Raw genomic sequence first — 22,322 nt, forward strand, 5'->3', positions numbered from 1 at the left:
GTCCATTTCTGTTGTTACTTGTACTAGAAAAATAGGAAAATAATCCAGACTCTCCTCGTACAAACACTCCCCATCAACAAACCCAAGTACTGCAATTTGTACTTAGAGAGGGGCTCGAAACACTTAGAAGTACATAAATGATCATGTTGTTCATTTTCGTATGGGGAAGTCCAGTTTATTCTCTAACTAGGTATGGCTGGAGGAATCTCTGGTTGGTTCCTCAGTTTATTCTCTAAACAATTTGACAGATGCAATTTTCTGTATTTGATTTTGTAAATGTTCCTGTCGCGATTGAAGAAACCAGATCTTCAACCATTTCCAAGATAAAACAAGAAAAAAGTCCGATAGAAATCCTAGAAACAATAAGACAAGCAAACACAAATACTGCAAAGAATTTTTTTTTTCTTTTCTTTTTGCTCGCCGGAAGCACAAAAACGGCAAAGGAATAGATTATCTCAGCTGCCAAAAGCAGCCAGGATACAAGAGGGAGGAGAGATCAATCAATTCTCACTAACATGGTTGAGTCTACTGTAATTTGCTATATTGTGGGCATCAGAATTCCCACTACTGTTGATAAATCTGAATTGAATAGAACTGAAACCTTTAACCAACCTGCGGATCTCAGCAAGGTGATACCTTATTCTCCAAGGAGGGTCCTGGGTATTCAAGTTGATTAGATTGACTATTACCTGTGTGTTGCCTTCCACAATGCAGTTGTCCACCCCATTGTCTTTAACATACTTCAACACATGGGTGTACCCACAGGCTTCTTCTTCGCAAAGAGGCGCGGTTTCCTGAAAGTAGTAGGCGCGGTTTCTTCTCTTCAACATACTTAGCTCTCAAGATTACAACCCAAAGACTATCTTGTTCATTCAAGAATCTCGATACAAATTTTCCTATCTGGGCCTTATTGATATCCTCAAGCTTCCTAAGCCCCAGACCACCATTAGCCTTGGTTTCATTAAGCTTCTCCCATGCAATGAAGTGCCTTTTCCTCTTGTCTTTGTTATTCTCCCACCAGAATGCTCTCACTATTCTTTTATAAGCTTGGCCAAAATATATTTAGGGACAAGACAAAATGCCACGTATAAGGGAGGAAGTAAAGCGAGAACACCTTGAATCAAAGTAGTCCTCCCAGCATGATTTAGGAAATGTCTCTTTCAACCAGCGTGTTTGTCGTCCATCTTCTATTCAAGGAATTCATATGAAGTACAGGCTTTATCGGACATGGGAAGAAGATAAGTACCGAAGTACTTTTCGCCATCATGCATAATTGGAATACCCAGCGTTTGAGCTATCTCTCTCTGTCTAGAAGGATTGACTCACTTGCTGAAGTGGATTGAAGACTTGTGAAGGCCCGACCAACTAGTATAGATATTTAGAATGTCTTGCAGAAAAGTTATAGTGCTGTCATTTAAAACTCCAAAGAACATTAAGTCATCTGCAAACATAAAGATGGCTCACCGCAGGTGCATACTTGTTAATTCTATAGCCATTGTAGGGGTTAGCATGTTCTAAGTTCTCCATTGACCAAGAACAACCCTGGGAGAAAGGGGGCAGCCCTGTCGAATCCCTTTCTTCGTAGAAGAAACCCATAGGAATTCCATTTACCAAAACAGAAAAGGAAGCAGTACATACACAATTCATGATTAAAACAAGAAGGGACCCAGTTATACCAATCCGCCCTATCGTAAGCTTTGCTCATATCTAATTTCAGGTCAAAAGATCCTACCACTGATTTAGAGAGTTTCATGGAATGAACAAGTTCTTTAGCGGTTATTATGTTGTCTAGGATATGTCTTCCTGGCATGAATGCCGATTGATTTTTAGCTATTAAACCATCCATAAATGGCCCAAGTCTCCTAGGCCCTAGCTATTAGATTAGTTACAAACTTATATAACACATTACACAAGGCGAGGGGTCTATACTCGGCTGCAATTTATGGAGACTTACATTTAGGCACCAAAGTAAGGTTAGTATGGTTTATACCTGCAGGGAGAGTTCCAGAGCTGAAGGTAGGTTGTGCGGGAATAGAAGCATCATGCTTGTACATCTGCTCAAAGTGGGAGACCAATTGATTTGTGATGCTGTCAGGATTTGAAGTCCACACACCGGGCGCCAACTTTAGTGCAGGAATGTTGTTTTTCCTTTGCTTTTGCACGACTGACAGGTGAATCGCTCTAGTATTTTTGTCAGCTGCTGAAGTCCAATGAGATGTATTACTTTGCTTCCAAAATTTCTGTCTTGTAATTTCCAGGTAGTCAAGCTCAATCTTTAGCTGCTTTTCCACCTCACGTATGTCTTGCAAGTGCGCCACTTTCTGAATCTCTAGCCGTTTTCTTTGGGTAGCTTCCACGGCTCGATGAACATGTTTAAATCCTTTCTTACCCCATTTCATAAAGATACCAGCATATCTTTCAGCCTATGACCAAACTACCATTAGTATTATTCCAATTCTCCTCAACCATTTCCATGTCTTCTCTGTCCAAATTTATTCTCATGACGAAAAACTTCATGAGAATAATACACATTCGACGGTCTATGAAGAGCCAAGTTTCCTTAACAACCACTTCTTCTGAAGGCTTCCATCTAAAAGTACAAACGTTTTCGCTCTCTTTGCATCTACCTCTAGAAAATCACAGGCGTCAAAAAATAGTTCTTCATCTGTGTCAGGTAAAGCACCAAGTGCGGCCATCCAAGTTTCTGTTGAGACATAATCACTCATTTCTCCGGTCTTCTCTGCCAACAAAGTGACTGCACTCCTCATCTCTTGAATAGCATCAATCATACTCTGGTCTTTGTTCTTCAGTTTGTTAGAGTATCCAGAACCTATTGGCGACTTAAGTAGACGTTTGTTATGCTGATTAAGTATATCACTGTTCAAATATGAAGAGTCTTCCTGAACATTGTCTACTGGATCTAAGCCAAGATTGTTATTTCTTTCACTGATATCATATATTATACATAAATCTTCGTAATGTGGCACAGGCCTAACTCGGTATTGCCTGGCGTCTGGGTGTGCCTGCATGGATTGATTATATGTTAATGTTAGTCATTTGGCGCCTTGGAAAGAAATCACAATCTTTTTGACCACAATTGCAACAACTTGAGACCCGCATGAAGATCATCCAAGAACTCAAGGTTGAATTTTTGGGATGATGATGTTGGTTAAACTTCAACATAGAAGTCACTAACAAGCTGGTTAGGACAAAATTAGGAAATTGATGTAATCCTAAGGGAATTAGAAGTCATCTAGTTCTAAGAAAAGGAAAGACATGTAATAAGGTAATAGGACTAGGAAAAGGAATTCATAGTTCTATATATATATGATCACCAAAGTTGTGGTTGATCATATGAGCAAGATTAGAGTTTGTGTTTAGTTTTGAGAGATTTTCTAAACATCAATAAAGAGAGTTATCTTTATATAAGCTAAGTTTCATCTTGCAGTTGCCATTAATTGGTATCAGAGCTTGTTTCTGAGCCATGGAAAACGAAACCACCATTGTGGGTGCAAAACAGTTCACGCCACCATCAATACAAGTTCCAATCCTCAACGCTACAAACTACACAGTATGGGCTATGAGAATGAAGGTACTGATGAAAATCTACAAAGTTTGGGAAACAATTGATCCTGGTACATTGGACCCAGACAACAACAATGTTGCCATTGGATTACTCTTTCAAGCAATACCAGAATGTCTTGTTCTACAAGTTGGTGAACAGGAAACTTCAAAGAAAATTTGGGATGCAATAAAGGCACGTAATCTCGGAGCTGATCGAGTTAAAGAAGCCCGTCTGCAAACCTTAATGTCTGAATTTGAAAGAGTGAAGATGAAAGACGCTGATACTATTGATAGCTTTGCAGGAAAGCTATCAGAGATAGCCTCAAAAGCTGCGTCACTTGGACAATCCATTGATGAAGATAAACTGGTAAAGAAGTTTCTCAATAGTTTACCAAGATCCAAGTATATTCATATCATAGCTTCTCTCGAACAAGTCTTAGATTTAAAGAAGACTAGCTATGAAGATATAATTGGAAGATTGAAAGCATATGAAGAGAGAATCCTCGATGAAGAAAACAATGGAGAAACTCAAGAAAAACTCTTGTACACAAACTCTTACCAACAAAACTCTGCGACAAGAGGAAGAGGTCGTGGAAGAGGTGGTAGAGTAAACAGAGGCCGAGGAAGGGGATGAAGGTTTAACTCACAAGATAGAACAACAAGTCAGAATGATCAAAACCAAGGGAAAGAAAAGAGGGATAGATCAAACATTATTTGTTACAGATGTGATAAACCAGGACACTTCTCCTCTATATCCCCTGAAAGAATACAAAATATGGAAGAAGCAAACAATAATGAAACAAGGGAAGCAGATACAGCTCTTTTCATGCACGAAGTTGTATTCTTAAACGAAGGGAAACTAATACCAAAGAACTACGAATCAAAGGATGGTGAAGAAGGAATCTGGTATTTAGATAATGGAGCCAGCAATCACATGACTGGTAAGAGACACTACTTTTCTGAACTCAATGAGAAAATCAAAGGACAAGTGAAGTTTGGGGATGGATCTTCTGTAGAAATTGAATGGAAAGGATCAATTCTATTTCAGAGCAAGACTGGAGAACAGAAGCTTGTCACAAACATCTAATTCATCCCAAACTTACAAAGCAACATTCTAAGTTTAGGACAAGCTACAGAAGTTGGATGTGATGTTAGAATGCGACAAGATTATCTAACAGTTCATGACCCAAGTGGAAGACTTTTAGTTAGAGTCTCACGTTCACAGAATAGAATCTACAAGATAAGTCTCATGATTGGAAGGCCATTGTGTCTGAATATGAGACTGGAAGATCAGACATGGAAGTGGCATGCAAGATTAGGACACATAAGTTTCAGAACCTTAAAAACTATGTCTCAGAACAAGATGGTTCGAGGGCTACCACAGATAAACGATGAAATAACTCAACCCATTCCACTGCGAAAATCAACAAGACAGATACAAAAGCCACAGTATCTGGAGGATTATGTTCTTCAAGCTGCAGAAGAATGTGAGATTATGCTACTTTCTGTTAATGATGAACCAAGGAATTTTCAGGAAGCAAAGGTCTCGACTAAATGGACACAAGCATGTAGAGAAGAAATTATTTCAATCAACAGAAACAAGACTTGGTTTCTAGTTGATAATCCAGGTGGGGTAAAAGTGATTGGTCTTAAGTGGATCTTCAAAATAAAACGGAATGCTGATGGTACTGTCAACAAATATAAGGCAAGACTTGTAGCTAAGGGATACGTTCAAGAATCAGGCATAGACTTTGATGAAGTTTTCGCACCAGTTGCTAGACTAGAGACAATTCGTCTCTTAATAGCAGAAGCATCATCAAACTCATGGGAAATTCACCACTTAGACGTTAAGACAGCACTCTTACATGGTGAATTGCAAGAAGATGTGTATGTTGAACAACCAGAAGGTTTTGAAGTAAAAGGACAAGAGCATAAGGTTTATAAGTTATCAAAAGCTCTATAAGGTCTAAGACAAGCTCCTCGAGCCTGGAATACAAAGTTAAATCAAATCTTAAGAGAAATCAGATTTGTTAAGTGCTCTAAAGAAACATCAGTATACAGAAGAGAAGAAAATGGAACGCTTCTTGTGATTGCAGTCTATGTAGATGATCTATTTTTGACTGGCAACTCCCTTAAGGTAATCAATGAGTTCAAGAGAGAAATGTCATCAAAGTTTGAGATGTCAGACCTCGGAAAACTCACTTATTACCTTGGCATAGAAGTCCATCAAGGAATAGATGGGATTCAGATTAAACAAGAAGCTTATGCAAGGAGAATTCTGAAAGAAGCAGGACTTGAAACTTGTAATCCAACTAAGATACCAATGGAGTTTGGACTTAAAGTTTCAAAGGCACAATAAGAAGCAGAGATTGATTCAACGAGTTATAGAAGAAATGTTGGATGCCTAAGATACTTATTACACACAAGACCATATTTGGCTTTCTCTGTGGGAGTAGCAAGCCGTTATATGTAGAGTCCACGCAAGTCTCATGGTGATGTAACAAATCAGATATTGAGATATCTAAGAGGAACAATCAGCTATGGATTGAAGTACGGTCGAGGAGGATCAAAAGGAATTGTTGGGTATAGTGACAACAGTCATAATATTGACCAAGATGATGAAAAAGTACAACTGGTCATATATTTTATCTAGGAGAAGCACCTATTACATGGTGTTCACAGAAGCAAGACACTGTAGACCTCTCATCCTGTGAAGCTGAGTTTATGGCTGCAACAGAAGCAACTAAACAATCAATATGGCTTCAAGAACTGTTGGGTGAAATCAAAGGAAGAGAACCTGAAAAAGTTCTCATCAAGATTGATAATAAGTCTGCAATTCCACTCACTAAAAATCCAGTGTTTCATGGGAAGACGAAACACATTCACAAAAGGTATCATTTCATACGAGAATGCATCGAGAAGGAGGTCATTAACGTTGAACACATACCAGGAACTGAGAAGAAAGCAGATATATTGACAAAGGCATTAGCTCGGATCAAGTTTGAAGAAATGAGACAATTGATTGGAGTACAAGATATGTCACGGGTAAGGTTGAAGCTTAATGGGGAGAATGTTGGTTAAATTTCAACATCGAAGTCACTAACAAGCTGGTTAGGACAAGATTAGGAAATTGATGTAATCCTAAGGGAATTAGAAGTCATCTAGTTCTAAGAAAAGGAAAGACATGTAATAAGGTAATAGGACTAGGAAAAGGAATTCATAGTTCTATATATATATGATCACCAAAGTTGTGGTTGATCATATGAGCAAGATTAGAGCTTGTGTTTAGTTTTGAGAGATTTTATAAACATCAATAAAGAGAGTTGTCTTTATATAAGCTAAGTTTCATTTTGCAGTTGCCATTAGATGATCCAATAACATATGGCTGAATCATCTCCATGTGGACCTAAAGAGATGCATAACGACTAGCTGAGGGAGAAAAGCTAGACCACCTTGACGTAGTCATCCCAGACATGAGCATCAGCTTTGACCATGTGTAGTGTTTTATCCCAATCCAACCCACCATGGCCGAGAAGTCCCCTAAGACAAAGATATTGTTTGCTCAGTGTTTTGAAACGATTATAGAATGCATCCTTATCATACTGAGCTCTACTTTTGACGATCCTTCAGTTGCAAAATCCCCTTGGTCAGATAATTAACACTTTCTCGTTCTGTTTGTTTGGCATTTCCGAAGAATGAACCATGTTCTCTACGGCTCTACCTCACAAAAACCAATTTCAGCACCAACCTCTTCTTCTTTTTTTAGATATTAAACAAAAGACTAATCTACTCAATTGCACAAATGAGCATTAACCCGTTTCAGGAAAAGTGACACTTTTGAAGAAAAAAAGTGAAAGTATCACTTTTCGTGAAATAGATGGACAATATACAACAAAGGGTATACAAATGTACTACCTTAATGTATGTATTCCACATATTATCATGAGCAGCAACCACCATATGTCTGGTTCTGTCCCATAGAAATCCATTGTTGAGAAGAATACTGAACCCCAAATTTTCGAAGTAATGTGCGCCCATACTTGTTTTCGAAGTGCAGAATCAGACATCTTCTTCTTCCCTCTTGGGCCTCTCAGAACTTGTTCTTTCAGTAACTCAATGAAATAACGAGTCATTGATGGTGTCCAAATAGTCCTTGCAATATCATCACCCATTTAATACCCCAAAATAAATCACTGAAAAAAAAAGAACAACTTGGGAACAGAAAGAACCCAGTAAGAATAAAGAAAGCGGACTTACTTGTTTGGGATAATATTTGCCGGATTAGAGACTGAGAAGAAGATCTGAAGAGGAAACAGGACGAGGAGTGGAGTGTTAACCCTATTTTCTGGCTACTCACGTATGAACTGCACGTTTCGGGACTTTTAAAAAATAAAATAAAATAAAATAGAAATACAATTTTCAGCCCCCTGCCATTTACCCTCAAGTCTTATCCACATTTTGGTCTGGAAACCAAATTTTATCACGGTTTCCGAGAGAACAACTCAGAATTAGATTTGGATTAAGTTTGGAAGTTCAATTCACTTGGTTGTGAATCTACAAAACGTTGAAGAATCTGCTAGCTTTAAGGTTAGTTCATTAGACATTTTTTGCATTTTTTTTTCCTTCTTAATTGTGTGGAATATGGGTTTTGATTCATTTTTCGGAGGTGTTGCCGTTGAATGTAATTTTTAGGGTTTTGAATCACATTCCTGTAAATATTTAATGATGAAAGAAAAACCTAATTGGGGACTTCCAATGCTTGTAATTTGTTTGTGTGATTCATTAGTAGGTTTTCTTAGATTGAAGTTTGGAATTGTTCCTTGTCATTTGTTTTAGTTTTATGATTTTTATGAATCCGGTAAAACCACTGTTTCTTTTTTGTGCACTACTCAGTCCAACTAGTGTCTGGTAATTTCAGCTTGAAGAAACCTATCAATTAATGGTGGTAGTCTATTAATGAAGTGTAAGGTTGATGCAGCAACTGTTGTTGTTGTTGTTGTTGTTGATAATAGGAGCTGCGGCTTTATCAGGTAACACACCAATAACCAGTATACGTGTTTGATAACTAGACAGGTATCTTGGTAGTACAAGCAGTAAGTGTTGAAATTTTGGATACAGAACCCGTCACTGTTAACAGAATATTGTTGTTTGTTAGATGTGAAATGCTGCAAAAATTTGTAGAAAAGTGATCATAGGGTAAAATGTATTCATTCATATTGAAAGAATTAGGATTAGTGCACAACAGCAGAACTTCTATGGTAAAATTGTCAAAGTTATAATATTAGAAGAATCATTTTTAAATGATCAACAAAAATGTGGCGTATCAAAATGCGCTTCCTAATATTCATCAGATTTTTCACACAGCCACTGCTCCAACTTCGCCGATTGTGCGCAGTCCTGACATGCTTGTTTGGTGTTCATTATATAACTTTTATTCCCATTGCTCTGAAGAAGAAAACGTAGCTCACATTAGTGCGTTTTTCTAGAGAAATAAAGACACAACAAAAATGAATTCCTAAAAGCAAAATGACGGCATTTTTTTAATAACTAATTAGAGATCATCCTTTGGTTCATTTTTTTTTGTTTGTTTGTTTGCATTTTGGTCTCATTATCCATCTTCACTTTCTTCTTCTTCAAAAGAGCTGAAGAGTACAACGATTCTATCCTTGAAATCACTAGTTTGTTTCAATCACACTCTATCTTCTGCTGCACTACTTAAAAAGAGAGCAAGAGAGAAATTTATTCTTGTTGAATACACTCTCTTTGCTACGACCACTACTTTCATCACCATAATCATAAGTCAGTTCCCCTGAATCTTATTTGTTTCTCCTCAAGAAACGTTTTGCTTTGTTTTATTCCTTCAGGTTTGCTGCCTCTGCCGATCTGATCCAAACCTCTTTCTTTAATTTGATTTTATTTAATTTAACAACAATTATATAGGCTGGTAGATACGAAGAACAAAATTTATTTCATTTTTACTAATTGATTCTGGTTATATCTTGGAACATTTCGTTGCTTATCTATACATGCATAGCTAACCTAATCGAAGTAATCTGATTTAATTGTCTCATTTGCAAAACCTAGCATATACGTTATACCTTACAACAATAATTTCATTTCATTTTATTTTCTTGTTTGTTTTTAAACAAATTACACACACACACACAAACACATTGTTGTTTTTATGTCAGATTTGTTGAGGGTTTTGGTAATTCTTTTGTTTATGCAGGGAAAGAGGGACATGCTGAGAGAATTGTAGTTATGACGCACTTTATCTTGTAACAAATTAAAATACCAACTATTGTTTCTAGAACCTTCTTATATCTCACTCTTTCTATTTCTTACACAAAATGGGGGTGGTTGACACATCGAAGAAGAATAAGCAGTCCACATTATCTGTTTACCTTTACATACCCAATATCACTGGTACATACTCAGCCCTTGCTCAAATCTGTTTTTTTTTTCTTTCTTTTTTTCTGTTTTTTTTTTCCCTTAAAAGTGTTAAGGTGTCCTTACTTGCCGTTCTCAGTAGTAATAGTGATTTATTTGTTTCCTTCCTTTTCCATCAGTAATTGACATTCATGTCTTCAATTTCATTTCTGTTCAGGATACATAAGAATTATCATGAATATTGTTGCATTTGCTCGATGTTTTGAAGATAAGAAACTCTTCGCAATACTATATACTTCATCAGGTAATCTTTGGCTCCTTAGGAACTGCTTTTAAATCTCAAACTCGGTTTCTTCGTTGCCGTTGAAACCTTCACATCTTACTATCTTAGAACCTCTGTGCTTGCAGCTTTGTGTGTGACGGCTTAGATGGCTGGTTAGCTCGCAAGTTCAATCAAGGTAGACTTTTTGATTTTTTATTGTTCATTATCATATATGTATTTTCCAGTATTTATCTGTCTCTGAAGAAACAAAAGATGCCTTTTGTTGGTGTTATCCCTACTGAGTCCATTTTAATGTGGCAGCAAATCATACTACGTGAAGTCCGTCTTTCATGAGTTGACAGAAAGCCGCATTATGATTGTAGAGATGTATGGAAATAAGTTAATCAATATATATAATGCCAGTATTGCGAATCATTTTACATTTTGAATAAAGTTGAAGTCATGAAGTGCAGCTTAAAAAGTAAGAAGAGGGAGATAAAGAGGTCATAATAACATGTAGCATTTGACAGAGGGTTGTGGGTCTTAAGTTACTTACCAATTTTGACTTTGCATGAACCCAATGTTTTAGGTGCACTAATGCGGCTGTACTTTTAAACAATTTCTAGAAAAACTGAAGTTGAAAATCTCCCGTTGTCCTCATGTCCTTTTGTTTTTTCTTTTCCTCCCTTCAGTTAGAAATTGAGCATACCATTTACCACATTTTTCTAGGTTCATTGTCTACCCAATTTTAGGCATGGGTCAACATATGTGGATATTGTGATTGACACAAGTAACTGAGCACTAATGTTCTTATGGTTGATCTGAATGTTTCCGTGAATCAGTTTCGACGTTTGGAGTTGTTCTAGACATGGTAACAGACATGTAGTCTTCTATTTCTGAACCTTTTTTTCTTGAAACCATACGCACTTCTCATTTCAGTGTGTCAACTGTTTATCTGCTATATTCACAATTCCATCTCTAATTCTTTGATGCTTGTTTTCAGGGTCAGCACTGCTTGTCTGTTGGTAGTCCTCTCCCAGTTTTACCGGTAGGGAATACATTGGTGAATATTTTGTGATGCTTGTAGCATATGTTTGGATATATTTGTGTGTTTTAGTTGCTGAGCATATATTCGGTTATATTGGCAGGCCTGGCATGATTTTCTTGTCTTTGCTTAGCCTAGATATTGCCAGCCATTGGCTGCAATGTACAGGTATTATTTCTCTGGAATTATTTGTGTACCACTTCAGTTTCATTCTTCAGAAATCACTTTTTCTTCCGGGAAAAAATCTGTTTAAAGGACTTGTCGTGTTGGGATTATGTGCTTAGTTAAACACTTACTGAATTTGTTTTGTGTTTCAGTACTTTCCTATCAGGCAAGGCAAGTCATAAAGATGTTAAAGACAGTACTAATTGGCTCTTTAAGTTATACTATGGGATTCATGGCTTATTGCTGTGTGGCATCTGAGGTAATATAGTGATTCAATCTCTCCGTACTTAGTGACTTTCACTTAACTGGCTGATTAGCTACATGCAATACATTTCTCTGAATCAACAATGGCATGTCTTTTTCACGATGTACCTTATAGAAAATCTGAATGTGGTAATACTTTCTTAAATATTATAATGGGGGAAGAACTTCCTTTTTCTGTTTAAATATCAGACATGGGTTTGTGGAGCTCATGTATTGTTGCGTTTGGAATGTGACGAATTAAACTGTACATGAAAAATGAATCACATAATCTTCTTTTTATTATCAAACTGTGGAATGGCGATGCAAGCATTTGCATTGGCGCATGGAAGAAGTCCTGGAAATTGTATTAACTTTTTAAAAAATCGATTGTCTATTCCTTGGGCGAAGCTGAAAGCTCCCTAAGGATGTTAGTAATAAAATCCAGTCTTGTGCTTGTGCAGGTACTTTATATAATCCTTTTCCTACTCGCGGAAAGCCAATCTGAAAGTGTGATCGAGGTAAGCGTTCACAGGTTCATTTTGAGTTGTTTGCCTTGGTTGTCTTGTTGAGGTCGATACCATTGAAGATACTCCATCTAACATCTCTTGGTTTGTGTTCTTCTATGCAGGTTTTAATGAGGGCCTTGAAACATGGTTATCTCTCTTTCCCAGTTGGTGCAGCTCTCTTTGGATGGGCAAGCAAGCAATCAATGTTATCCAGGTAAGATCTCACTTTTGTAATGCTATGTGTTTGAAATGAGTTCTTTGGTTTGCTTCAAATGTATGCTTCCATTTTATTATGATCAGTAGATATGGGCATTTCTCTGAGGTTATCCAACCTGTAACATGTGCAGTTCTTGCATGCGATCTTTTTAACTGCATATTATTCAGTTCTTGAGTGTTTTTTTTAAGGACTGTGATGGTCAATCATGCAACCCTTTTCAAGTTCTTATACTTAAAGCTCATTATGTTTAAGAGTCAGTTTATGTTCTGTGTTCTCTGCCTCTGAGATTTGGTTTTTTTGTCTTGTTAAATTAAATTAGATGGAAGAACAGTGTGAGATCACTGTTCTAACAGCACATCATCAGCATTTGTTCTTTGCGTTATTTCACATGCCTTAAATTCTACCTTATGCCACTTGTGTTAGCTTATTCCCATGTCCAAAGCATCTCTGTAAGTTTGACATACCTCTCTTTGCTGAGTGTTATGAAAAGAAGACAAAAAAAAATTACCAATCGGAGAATCCATTATTGTGCGAGTCTTTGTAAAATTGTGCTTGAATTTCTTATAGTCGTAGCCAGCACTCATCTCCCATATTTTATATTACCTGTATTCATCAGTTCCTTAGGAGTTTGTTCTGATTCTGAGTTTCATCATCTTAACCTAGTATCCTAGTCCAAAACTGTACACCTGGAAGGCTGTAAGTTTTTTATCTTAAAAACACACTACTACGCAATTTGGATAAATTGTTGTTATTCAATCTTGAATCAATTACTCTTGTATAATACCTTGTTATCTCAGTGTGGATTTATGTTTTCAAGTTCAAATGAGAGAAGATTTATTTAATAAATGGTTATTTGTTCAGATGAAGACTGCTGCAGATGTGTGTGTGCTGTATGATGTCAACAGGAAGCAGAAACACTGAGTTGATTCTCATCTAACCATTTCAGCTTCTATTTTGTTTGGGTGTGCATGATGCTGTGTTGGCAAAGGTTGGTTGATTCGTTAAGATGACATGGGCAGTCTGCTAGCGCAGATTTCTTGCTGATCATATGGCACCCTGTTTGGCGTTGTGGTTCTTGTCTTTAAATGGAAGAATCTTGTTATCCAGAATCATTGATACTATTAGGTCAGCGGTAGATTTACTTTCTCATTTCCAAGCAGAATAAAACATTAATCAGTGGATTATTTTGTTTTATCCTTGATGAAAATGGAAGAGCAACTTATCATGAAATAGAAATGATTTTTGTTTTTTCAACCCCTTTTTTACACTTTTCACTCACTGTTGACTTTGTCAACTGCACATGACTTTGTCAAAGTGAAGAGAGAGAAATATCTCTGAGTTCCACAAACACGCTGAGCTCCCTGCCCTCCCCGCTAATGGCTTTGAGGTGTATGTTGGCAGCTTCCCTTTAGAAGCTTCCAAAGAGTATGCAAGGAGAATTTGCGACACTATTGAAGAGGTCACCTAGGTAACAGTTTTTTCGGTATTTTTATTCTTTCATGTTGTGTTCTCTGTTCCGGGTTCATACTAGTTGTGTTTGTATGTTGGAGATATCAGGTAAGAATGATGAAAGGAAAAGATCCTAGCGAGAGTAGGTATGCATTTGTGACCTTCAGAAATAAAGACTTGGCTGTGATAGTCATAAAGGAACTCACAATTCAAAATTGAAGGTAATACATGAGGAATGTGATTATAGAGCATATAGTTGTCTTAGGTCCAATAACAATTTGAATTGGTGTCTTAGATTTATATCTACAGATTCTATACACATTCTTCTTTGACCTGAGATGGTTTTGACACTAAACTGCAGTTATTTGTGTTGTTGCCGTGATATGTACCTTTCTACTTTCTAGTTGTCACTGACATTTTTCTTTCCCCTTTTAGATTTTGCTTATATATTTGTCCATTTACCTACTTGTCAGGATAAAGCGGTGAAGTGCTCGCTTTCTCAAGCAAAGCACGTGTTGGTTATAATTCTAGAAGCTGGGGAGACGATGATATAAGGAAGGCTGTGACAAAAATTGGTTTCTGGGTAGATCTGCAAAAGGTTGGTTTTTAAATGCTTCATAGAAAATTTATTTTCTTGTTGTATGGTGATTATATCCCGCTTTACCACTGTGCTTCACATATTTGTAGCTGTGAATGTTCTATCTTCTATGTTCATCAGGTTTTAATTTGGATATTTTGAAAACTTAGGATTGCTGCTATACTGAATCATGGTTTTCATTGTTTCTTCTTTCATGACCCATGTAACTCCAGCCACAACCGTAGCTTTGCAATTCGTCGAGTCTATGCTGAGTATTCGAGGGAGAAGATCTAAATTTAAGCTGGTAAAAAATGCTCCAACTGTAAAGTGGAAGACCCTAAGCATCCAAATACTCCGTCTTCCTCTCAGGTGATTGTATTACCTTGCCGTGGTTTGGTTAATCTGAATTTAGGAACATTAATGTGGTTGACTAAACAGTTGATAGCTTGTTAGATCTCTTTTAGGTTAAATAATGTAATATGTCTTGTTTTGTTCCCCTGTGATCAGGTAAATATGATCAGTGAACGTAGTTAATTTGTATATATATTAACTATCCAATTCCAAAAGAGGTTTTGGTACTCAACTTTTAACCAGTCAGTTATTTGGTATAAGCTGACCAGATTGTTTTCTATCTTAACCCTGTTAGATGATTATTGTCTTCAATGTATATAACTCGAGTCCCCATTGGCTGTTTACTGATGATTGGAAAGTAAGACTTTAGTGGGTCCGTGATTATTATCACTGCTTTATGACATGATGTGTGGAGTTTTTAGTCTATTCTCCCCTAATCTCTGCAGAGGACCTCCTCCTGCTGGGATGGCAATGTTTCTCATGCTTTTGCCCGATTGATCGCAAATATCAAAAGGTAATGAAGCCATGTAAAACAATAAAACATCATGTTACATGATCATTTTGCTTCCTACTCTCTGCTCTACAGAAAATGGAGGAGTTAGGGTGGCATGACTTGTTTGGGCGTTAAAAATGTTTAGCACATAAATTATTGCAGCTACTGACGTTAGAAAAGTGAATTATCGGATAGTTGCAGTAATTTTTGGCTAATCATTTTTAGTGTCCAAACGGTTCATTGCTAAATTGACAATACTATGATGGAATTACCAGTTTTTACTGTGGTTGAAGGAATTTCTTTTTGGTTCCTTTGTTTATTGCCGAAACAGTTCAACAGATGCAAGTCTCCTGTGTTTGATTTTGTATTTGTTCTTGTTGGGTCTTCCTGCCTACCTTGACCTTGATAGTGAATGCTTAACTTTATAATTTGTCAGTAAACCTATTGATATTATTTCTTCTATGTTGGTTTTAGGCAACAGCCTGCGGTGCAACCAATCACTCCTCCAGAACCGAGGGGTGGAAGGAGTGACAATGACGGTGGATCCAGGTACGGCAGCAGTGACAGATATGGCAGCAATGACAGGAGTCGTGGGTCGAGTGGAGGAAGGCATAGTGGTTATTTGGTCTTATCCTTGATGAAAATGGAATAGAAATGACTTGTTTTTCCAACCCCTTCTTTACACTTTTCATCGATTGTTGACTTTGTCAGCTGCTCATGACTTTGTCAAAGTGGAGAGAGAAAAAAATCTCTTAGCTCCATAAACACACTGAGCTCGTTGCCCTCCCCCTAGTGGCTTTGAAGTGTATGTCATCAGCATCCCTTTAGAAGCTTCCAGAGAGGATGCAAGGAGATTTTGTGAGACTGTTGGAAAGGCCACGAAGGTAACAGTTTTTGCGATTTTTTCGTTTTCTTTTCTTTTTAGAATTATCTTTGTTCAGGGTTCATAGTAGTTGTGTTTGTATTTTGGATGTATCGGGTAACAAAGATGGAAGGAAAAAATCCTGGCGGGAGTACATTTGTGACCTTCAGAAATGAAGACTTGGCTGTGAAAGCCATAGAGGAAACTCATAATTCAAGATCGAAGGTAATACATTTTCTTTCTCAGAGAAATTATAGTTGCGTTAGGTCCAATAAAGGATTTGAATTGGTGTGTTACATTGGTATCTACTGATTCCATACACATTCTTCTTTGGTTGTTTGACATGAGATGGTTTTGACGGTAAATTACAATTATTTGTGTTGTTGCCGTGATCTGTACCTTTGTACTTTCTAGTTGCCACTGACATATTTGTTTCCTTTTAGACTTTGCTTATATATTTGCCCATATACCTACTTGTCAGGATAAATCAATGAAGTGCTCGCATTCTCAAGCAAAGCACTCGTTGGTAATAAGCTGGGGAGAAGTCAGTGACAGAAATTGGGTTCCTGGGTGGAACTGCGAAAGGTTAGTTTGCTTCGTGGAAAATGTATCTTCTTGTTGTGTTGATTATAACCAGCTTTACCACTGTGCTTCACGCATTTGTAGATGTGACTGTGAATGTTCTGTGTTCATCAAATATTAATTTGGGTATTTTGGAAACCAGGGATTGCTGCTGTACTGAGTCATGGTTTTCATGTTTCTTCTCTCAGGACCGATATAACTCCAGCTGCAACCGTAGCTTTGCAATTTGTTGAGTATTACAACAGTGCCTGGTCTGCGTATTCTAAGGCATAAGATCTAGATTTAAGCTGGACAAAAATGCTTGTAAAGTGGAAGACCCTAAGTATTCAGATACTCTCTCTTCCTCTCAGGTGATTATATTTCCTTGCCGTGATTCGGTTAATCTGAATTTTAGGGACATTAATGTGGTTGACTAGCCACTTGATAACTTCTAACTAAGTTCACTGATCACAATTTCTTAGGCAAATATGATCAGTGAACTTAGTTAATGTGTATGTCCTTTAACTATCCAATTCCAAAAAATTTGGTACTCAACTTTTGACCAGAGTCAGTTATTTGGTATAAGCTGACCAGATTGTTTTGTGTCTAATCATGTTATTCTTTGCTCCATTTACATGATTATTGTCTTCAATTTATATATATATAGCATGAGCGAAGTATTCATAGACTAAAGCAAATGGTCAGCCCCATTGGCTGTTTACCAATGACTGGAAAGTAAGACCTTAGTGGGTCCGTACTATCATTTGCTTTAGTACATAATTTGTTGAGTTTTTAGTCTGTCTCCTCTAATCTATGGCAGTGGACCTCCTCCTGCTGGGATGGCAATGTTTCCCATGCTTTTGCCTGATTGATTGAAAATAAGAAAAGGTAATGGAGCCATGTAAAACAGTAAAACATTATGATACATGATGATTTTGCTTCCTACTCTCCGCTTTACAGAAAATGGAGGAGTTAGGGTAGCATGACTCATTTGGGCAGTAAAAATGGTTAGCCATAAATTATTGCAGCTACTGACGTTAGAAAAGTGAATTGTCGGATAGTTGCAGTAATTTTTAGCTAATCATTTTTAGTGTCTCAGTGGTTCATTGCTAAGTTGTACCAGTTTTTACTACGGTTTGGGGGAATTTCTTTTTCGTTCCTCTATCTATTGTGGAAACAGTTCAACACTTGCAAGTTTCCTTTGTTTGATTTTGTATCTGTTCTGGTTGGGGCTTCCTGCCTACCTTGACCTTGATAGTAAATGCTTAACTTTAACACTATCATCAGTAAACCTATTAATATTATTGGTTCTTTGTTGTTTTTAGCAACAGCCTGTGACGCAACCAATCACTCCTCCACAACGAGGGGTGGAAGGAGCGACAATGACTCGATGGATCCAGGTATGACACAGTGATGGATACAGCAGCAATGTCAGGAGTTGTGGAGGAACGCATAGCTGTGGTGATAATGTCTGACCGTAACCGCGGCCTTGATCAAAGGTGTCGCCCATATTGATAGATCACCTATTCATTACCGCCGTCAACTATCTATTCATTACCTTTTAGCACTAGCTTGTAACCTCTGTAGGTGACATGTGTAATCAGACTCGATGAACCTTGATAATTGTACATTGTTTTCGTGGAGAGATTTGCTAAATAAACAAAGCCTTTGGGTTTACCACTCATTGTCTTCTCCAGCATCATGTATTCGTTTATCTTAAACTTTAAACCGAATATTAGTACTTAAAAATTACAAGGCTGAACATTGGTGACTGAAAGTCTTCATGAATTGGTAGTACTGCACCAGCAACCTTAGCAAACCATTAGAAGCCATGCTTTCTAGCCCATTAATAAATTCAGCTTCACAACCTATAATCAAATTCCAGGCTTAACCCTGAACCACGAAAAAAGAATACAAAAGAATTTTCAGCTCAAGTTGCTGTGGGCTGTAGCCCTTAGCCATTTGTTTAGTTAGTGACCAGCTCTCACGTATGAGCTGCACGTATCGCACGACTTTGGGTACAAGTTAAGAATCAAGTCAAGTGTTTTCCACACTCCCCTTCCCCTCCTCCGTTTAAGTTACTTCTCTTCCACTATTTTGCTCCAAAACCCAGTTTTGTTTTATTAGGGTTTGTGAGAAAACCAGCTCTAAATTAAGGTTTTGATTGAGTTTCGAAGTTCAATCCCCTTGGATGATTCTTGAAAACGGGGAAGAATCTGCTTGAGTTTCAATCTCTTGAGGTTAGTTCATCAATCATGGTTATTATTTGTGATGTTTCAATTTTGTTTGTTTGTGGAATTGATTTGTTGAGTATGGGTATTGATTCATTTGTTGATAACTGGGTTTTGTTATTGAAGTTTAATAAGAGGTTGAATTGATATTGATTTTGATGAAATGAGATGAAATTCTATGGGTTGTTCTTATTCTAGGGTTTTGAATTACATTGTTGAAATCACATTTCTGCAAAGAAGTAGGATAAACCTAATTGGGAACTCTAAATTTCAAATGTTTGTACCCTGGTTCTTTTTGGTTATGCTTATTTGTTTTTGTGTTTATGATTTTGATTACTTCGGTAAAATTCCTATTTCTTTTCTACCCATTTTATGCACTGCTTTGTTCAAGTAAGATCTAGTAATTCCAGCTTCTGGTAACCTACCAAATGGTGGAAGGCAAGTAATGGATAGTAAGGTTGATTCGGGATCTCTTCTTGTTGTTGATAAGAATAGCAGTAGGTTAAAACATTGGCAGATTTCCAAGAGTTGTGGCTTTATCAGGTAAGTACCAGCAGCCCATGTCCGTGTTAGATAACCAGAATGGTATCTTGTTAGTAGGCTGGTATAGTTATTGAGTGTTTAGAATTTTTTGATACAGAACCGTCACAGTACAGAACATTGTCATTTGAGAGATATGAAATGTTGAAAATTTTTCTAGAGAAGTTAATATTTGGGTAAAGTGTAATTCATGATTATGTTATCTTCCAAAGAAGAGTGAGAAAAAGAACTAGATATATAAAATAGCTAATTGCTATTCAGGAGAAAGGCTAGCTGATTCCCGCACAACATAGGCCTAGTGAAGAGTAGCAATTTTTAACATGTGCACATGTTGCAGACAAAGCCCCCATTGAGTTAGACTAGGAGGAGGTGTGTACTTATTATGAACATCATCAAGCTAGGACTAGCAATCTGTGACTGTCCCCCCCATGTTCTAAATTCTATTATCAATCGAAAAATAAAATTAATGGGTTTTTAAATTGATTCCAATTTATAACCACCAGGGAGTTGTCATTAACAGTCTCAGTGGAACCGCTCCTAAATTGCCAACAATTAAGGAACTCAAGTAAGTTTGTCATTCTTTGGTGAATGAACAATAGAGCGTTGATTATCTATGTAGAGAACCACAAGAGTATTGTTGTTCTCTAACTTGTTCTAGGGACTATTAGACAAGGAGAAGGTTTTGAACAATAGAACGATTTCCTTTAACGAGTCCACACTCCTTAGAGATCGACCTTTTGTATCTTCTTTAAAGTCCTTGCTTCCTGATGAGTCATATCAAAACATAAGAAGGTTACATTAGACAATTTGTATTTACCCTCTTTCTTATTTCAGAAAAAATGTCGAAACCTATTTTCTTCAAACTGTGAATCTGAGCTCTCCATATGATTTCTTCTCCCTCCACATAGTCTCTTTTCATAGGGTTTTATTAGTGACTTCACAGCGATTCCCACTTCTTATTCTTCTTCTTTTAGTTTCCCGAATCCAGTATTTTGTTATTTTCAATTTTGTGCCTGAAATTGAAATCCCAACTGAAATCGATTTCCCAATCTTCGGCGCAAAGATTATGCATTTGGGAAGGAACAATTTCTTACCTTGCTTATTGGAAAGTCGTTTGCTTACTTAGATTGGTTAGTATTTTATATTGTTTCTTCTTAAAATGTGTAACCTGATTGGATGAGTAGGATAGGGGTTTTTATAAAGGGTTTAAGTTCTTTCTTTTTTCGATTGATTTCCTTAATTGATTGAAGTATGTCAAAGCAAATTTTGACAAAATAGGTTGTTAAAATTTGGTTACTCTCAGTTATTCCCTTAATTGTCTGTCAATTAGGCTACTCTCCGTTTTCTGTGTTTACAAGAAAGACGCAACTGCACAAATTTGGTTAAGCCTATAATACATGTTCTGCCAAAGACTGGACAAGAAGTCATGACATAAAGCAACAATGGAATGGATACAGTAACTAGCCACTGAATCTACTATTGGTATTTGATTAAATTCTGCTTGAATCCACTAATAGTGTTTGATTACCTATACTTGACAGCCACAGAAGATTACGTTGCCTAATCCTTTTTGTACTGTTTGGCCATCACCCATCTTCATACTAGTCGCATTCTTTATAGTTAATGCTTACAGTACATGGCTATGTTCTGTTTCTAAGAAGTTGCTGCTGCATTGGAGATGCCCAGACCAAACAAGCACTCCTAACCAAACTGGATTACTGTTTATACACCTAATCTTTGCTGCTTTAGAAGCATGTGTTATTAAGTGTATGAATACTGACTCAGTTTCAGTTACAAATGCAGTAGTACCACTACTGAAACACTAATTGTGTTCCTGTTGCCCTGATTTTTGCTAGGGTCGCTTTAGATTGTACATCAAATTCTCATATTGTGTATTTGCTGCTTCACTGGGTATCAATGCAACATCACCAATCCTGTATTACATAGTGAAGCTTTGAGACACAATACTGAAGTGCAGTGTAATCAATCACTCTTATAATGTTTTTGCTTAGATAGAAGTTCTGTTTTTTTCATATCGGCTATTTTATGTGTACTTCGAAGTCCTTTCTTTCCAACATGTCTTATGTGTGCAAAGTTAGATTCAGCATACATCATTGCTAATAAATTTCTGGTTGGGTAGTAAAGATCCTAGTCATGTGCCCCCTTTAAACTTGATTAGTTACTGACAATGACTAATATCAGGATTTATGAATCCCATAATAGTTACAGACTTAAAGTAGCTTTCATCCGTTGGTTAAATGATAGCTATTTTCAGTGCATGTTTCTCACTATATTAAATGATACGACACTGTCTGCATTCTCTCCATTAGGCATAAAAAAACTGAAATGTCCTCTTCTCTTTTCAGTAATGGCGAACAAAGAGAATCGGCAAAGTGGAAGTGAAAATCAGCAACTACAGGAGCAGCAAGAAACTCAAGTTTCTCCAGCAGATTGGAAGGGAAGGTTAGAAAACAAGTATCTAGAACTCAAACAACACGCTGAAGAATATCCTTATGTCTGGGCTTCATATATCCTCGTATATGGTGGTTTTGCTTGCTGGGCAGGTTATAGATGGAGAAAGCTTCGAGCTACTGAAACTAGGGTTCGAGTATTACAAGAAAGACTTCGGAAATTAGTTGAAGCTGAGGAAGCTACTGCTTCAACTTCGACTTCCACTCCTTCGATATCTCCACCTATTACTAAATCTACCACTGCTAGTAAATCCTCCCAGTGACTAGCTTGTGATTTTTTGCACTAACTTTTTGTTGTTTATTTGTTGGAAATTAGTGATTATCGAGCAAGAAAAATCTCAGTTGATCGATTAACTTCTCGTTTTTTTCTTTTTTTTTTTTTTTTTTTTTTTTTT

General features: G+C 37.0%; 1 protein-coding gene and 3 long non-coding RNA genes across 11 annotated transcripts; 3 read left to right on the forward strand and 1 right to left on the reverse strand.

Annotated features, from left to right (window-relative positions):
• Positions 1 to 2,540: 2,540 nt before the first annotated feature.
• Positions 2,541 to 7,736, reverse strand: LOC113324106. The gene is made up of 3 exons (XM_026572442.1): positions 7,480 to 7,736; positions 7,017 to 7,188; positions 2,541 to 3,023 (listed from the first exon to the last, which is right to left on the reverse strand). The coding sequence occupies exons 1-3, from the start codon at positions 7,734 to 7,736 to the stop codon at positions 2,541 to 2,543; spliced, it is 912 nt and encodes a 303-aa protein (XP_026428227.1).
• A 273-nt stretch (positions 7,737 to 8,009) lies between these two features.
• LOC113323094 lies at positions 8,010 to 9,830 on the forward strand. Its single transcript, XR_003347431.1, has 3 exons — positions 8,010 to 8,151; positions 8,483 to 8,594; positions 9,794 to 9,830. It is a non-coding gene; the product is annotated as an uncharacterized LOC113323094 (long non-coding RNA).
• Positions 9,831 to 9,856: 26 nt separating this feature from the next.
• On the forward strand, positions 9,857 to 11,429 carry LOC113323093. Its single transcript, XR_003347430.1, has 5 exons — positions 9,857 to 9,990; positions 10,172 to 10,258; positions 10,363 to 10,412; positions 11,220 to 11,264; positions 11,365 to 11,429. It is a non-coding gene; the product is annotated as an uncharacterized LOC113323093 (long non-coding RNA).
• A 1,827-nt stretch (positions 11,430 to 13,256) lies between these two features.
• Positions 13,257 to 18,369, forward strand: LOC113323092. 8 transcript variants are annotated; one of them, XR_003347425.1, is made up of 10 exons: positions 13,257 to 13,860; positions 13,950 to 14,062; positions 14,315 to 14,439; positions 14,652 to 14,787; positions 15,216 to 15,283; positions 15,737 to 16,146; positions 16,251 to 16,349; positions 16,606 to 16,709; positions 16,895 to 17,056; positions 18,011 to 18,369. It is a non-coding gene; the product is annotated as an uncharacterized LOC113323092 (long non-coding RNA). The 8 variants fall into 8 exon arrangements; XR_003347424.1 differs by lacking the exon at positions 15,216 to 15,283 and having other exon boundaries at positions 13,257 to 13,517; positions 13,713 to 13,860; XR_003347428.1 differs by lacking the exon at positions 15,216 to 15,283 and having other exon boundaries at positions 13,257 to 13,517; positions 13,794 to 13,860.
• Positions 18,370 to 22,322: the final 3,953 nt, after the last annotated feature.

The sequence above is a fragment of the Papaver somniferum genome, chromosome 11 (genome assembly GCF_003573695.1).
Source record: "Papaver somniferum cultivar HN1 chromosome 11, ASM357369v1, whole genome shotgun sequence".
NCBI classification, from domain to species: domain Eukaryota; kingdom Viridiplantae; phylum Streptophyta; class Magnoliopsida; order Ranunculales; family Papaveraceae; genus Papaver; species Papaver somniferum.

Excerpts from the sequence above, each read along its gene's own strand:
- LOC113324106 (XM_026572442.1), bottom strand. The coding sequence starts at position 7,736 with ATGGGTGATGATATTGCAAGGACTATTTGGACACCATCAATGACTCGT. Across the intron at positions 7,189-7,479 it reads TGTGGAATACATACATTAAG|GATCGTCAAAAGTAGAGCTC; the intron begins GTAGTACATTTG and ends TTGCAACTGAAG. Across the intron at positions 3,024-7,016 it reads TCTGGGATGACTACGTCAAG|GCACACCCAGACGCCAGGCA; the intron begins GTGGTCTAGCTT and ends CAATCCATGCAG.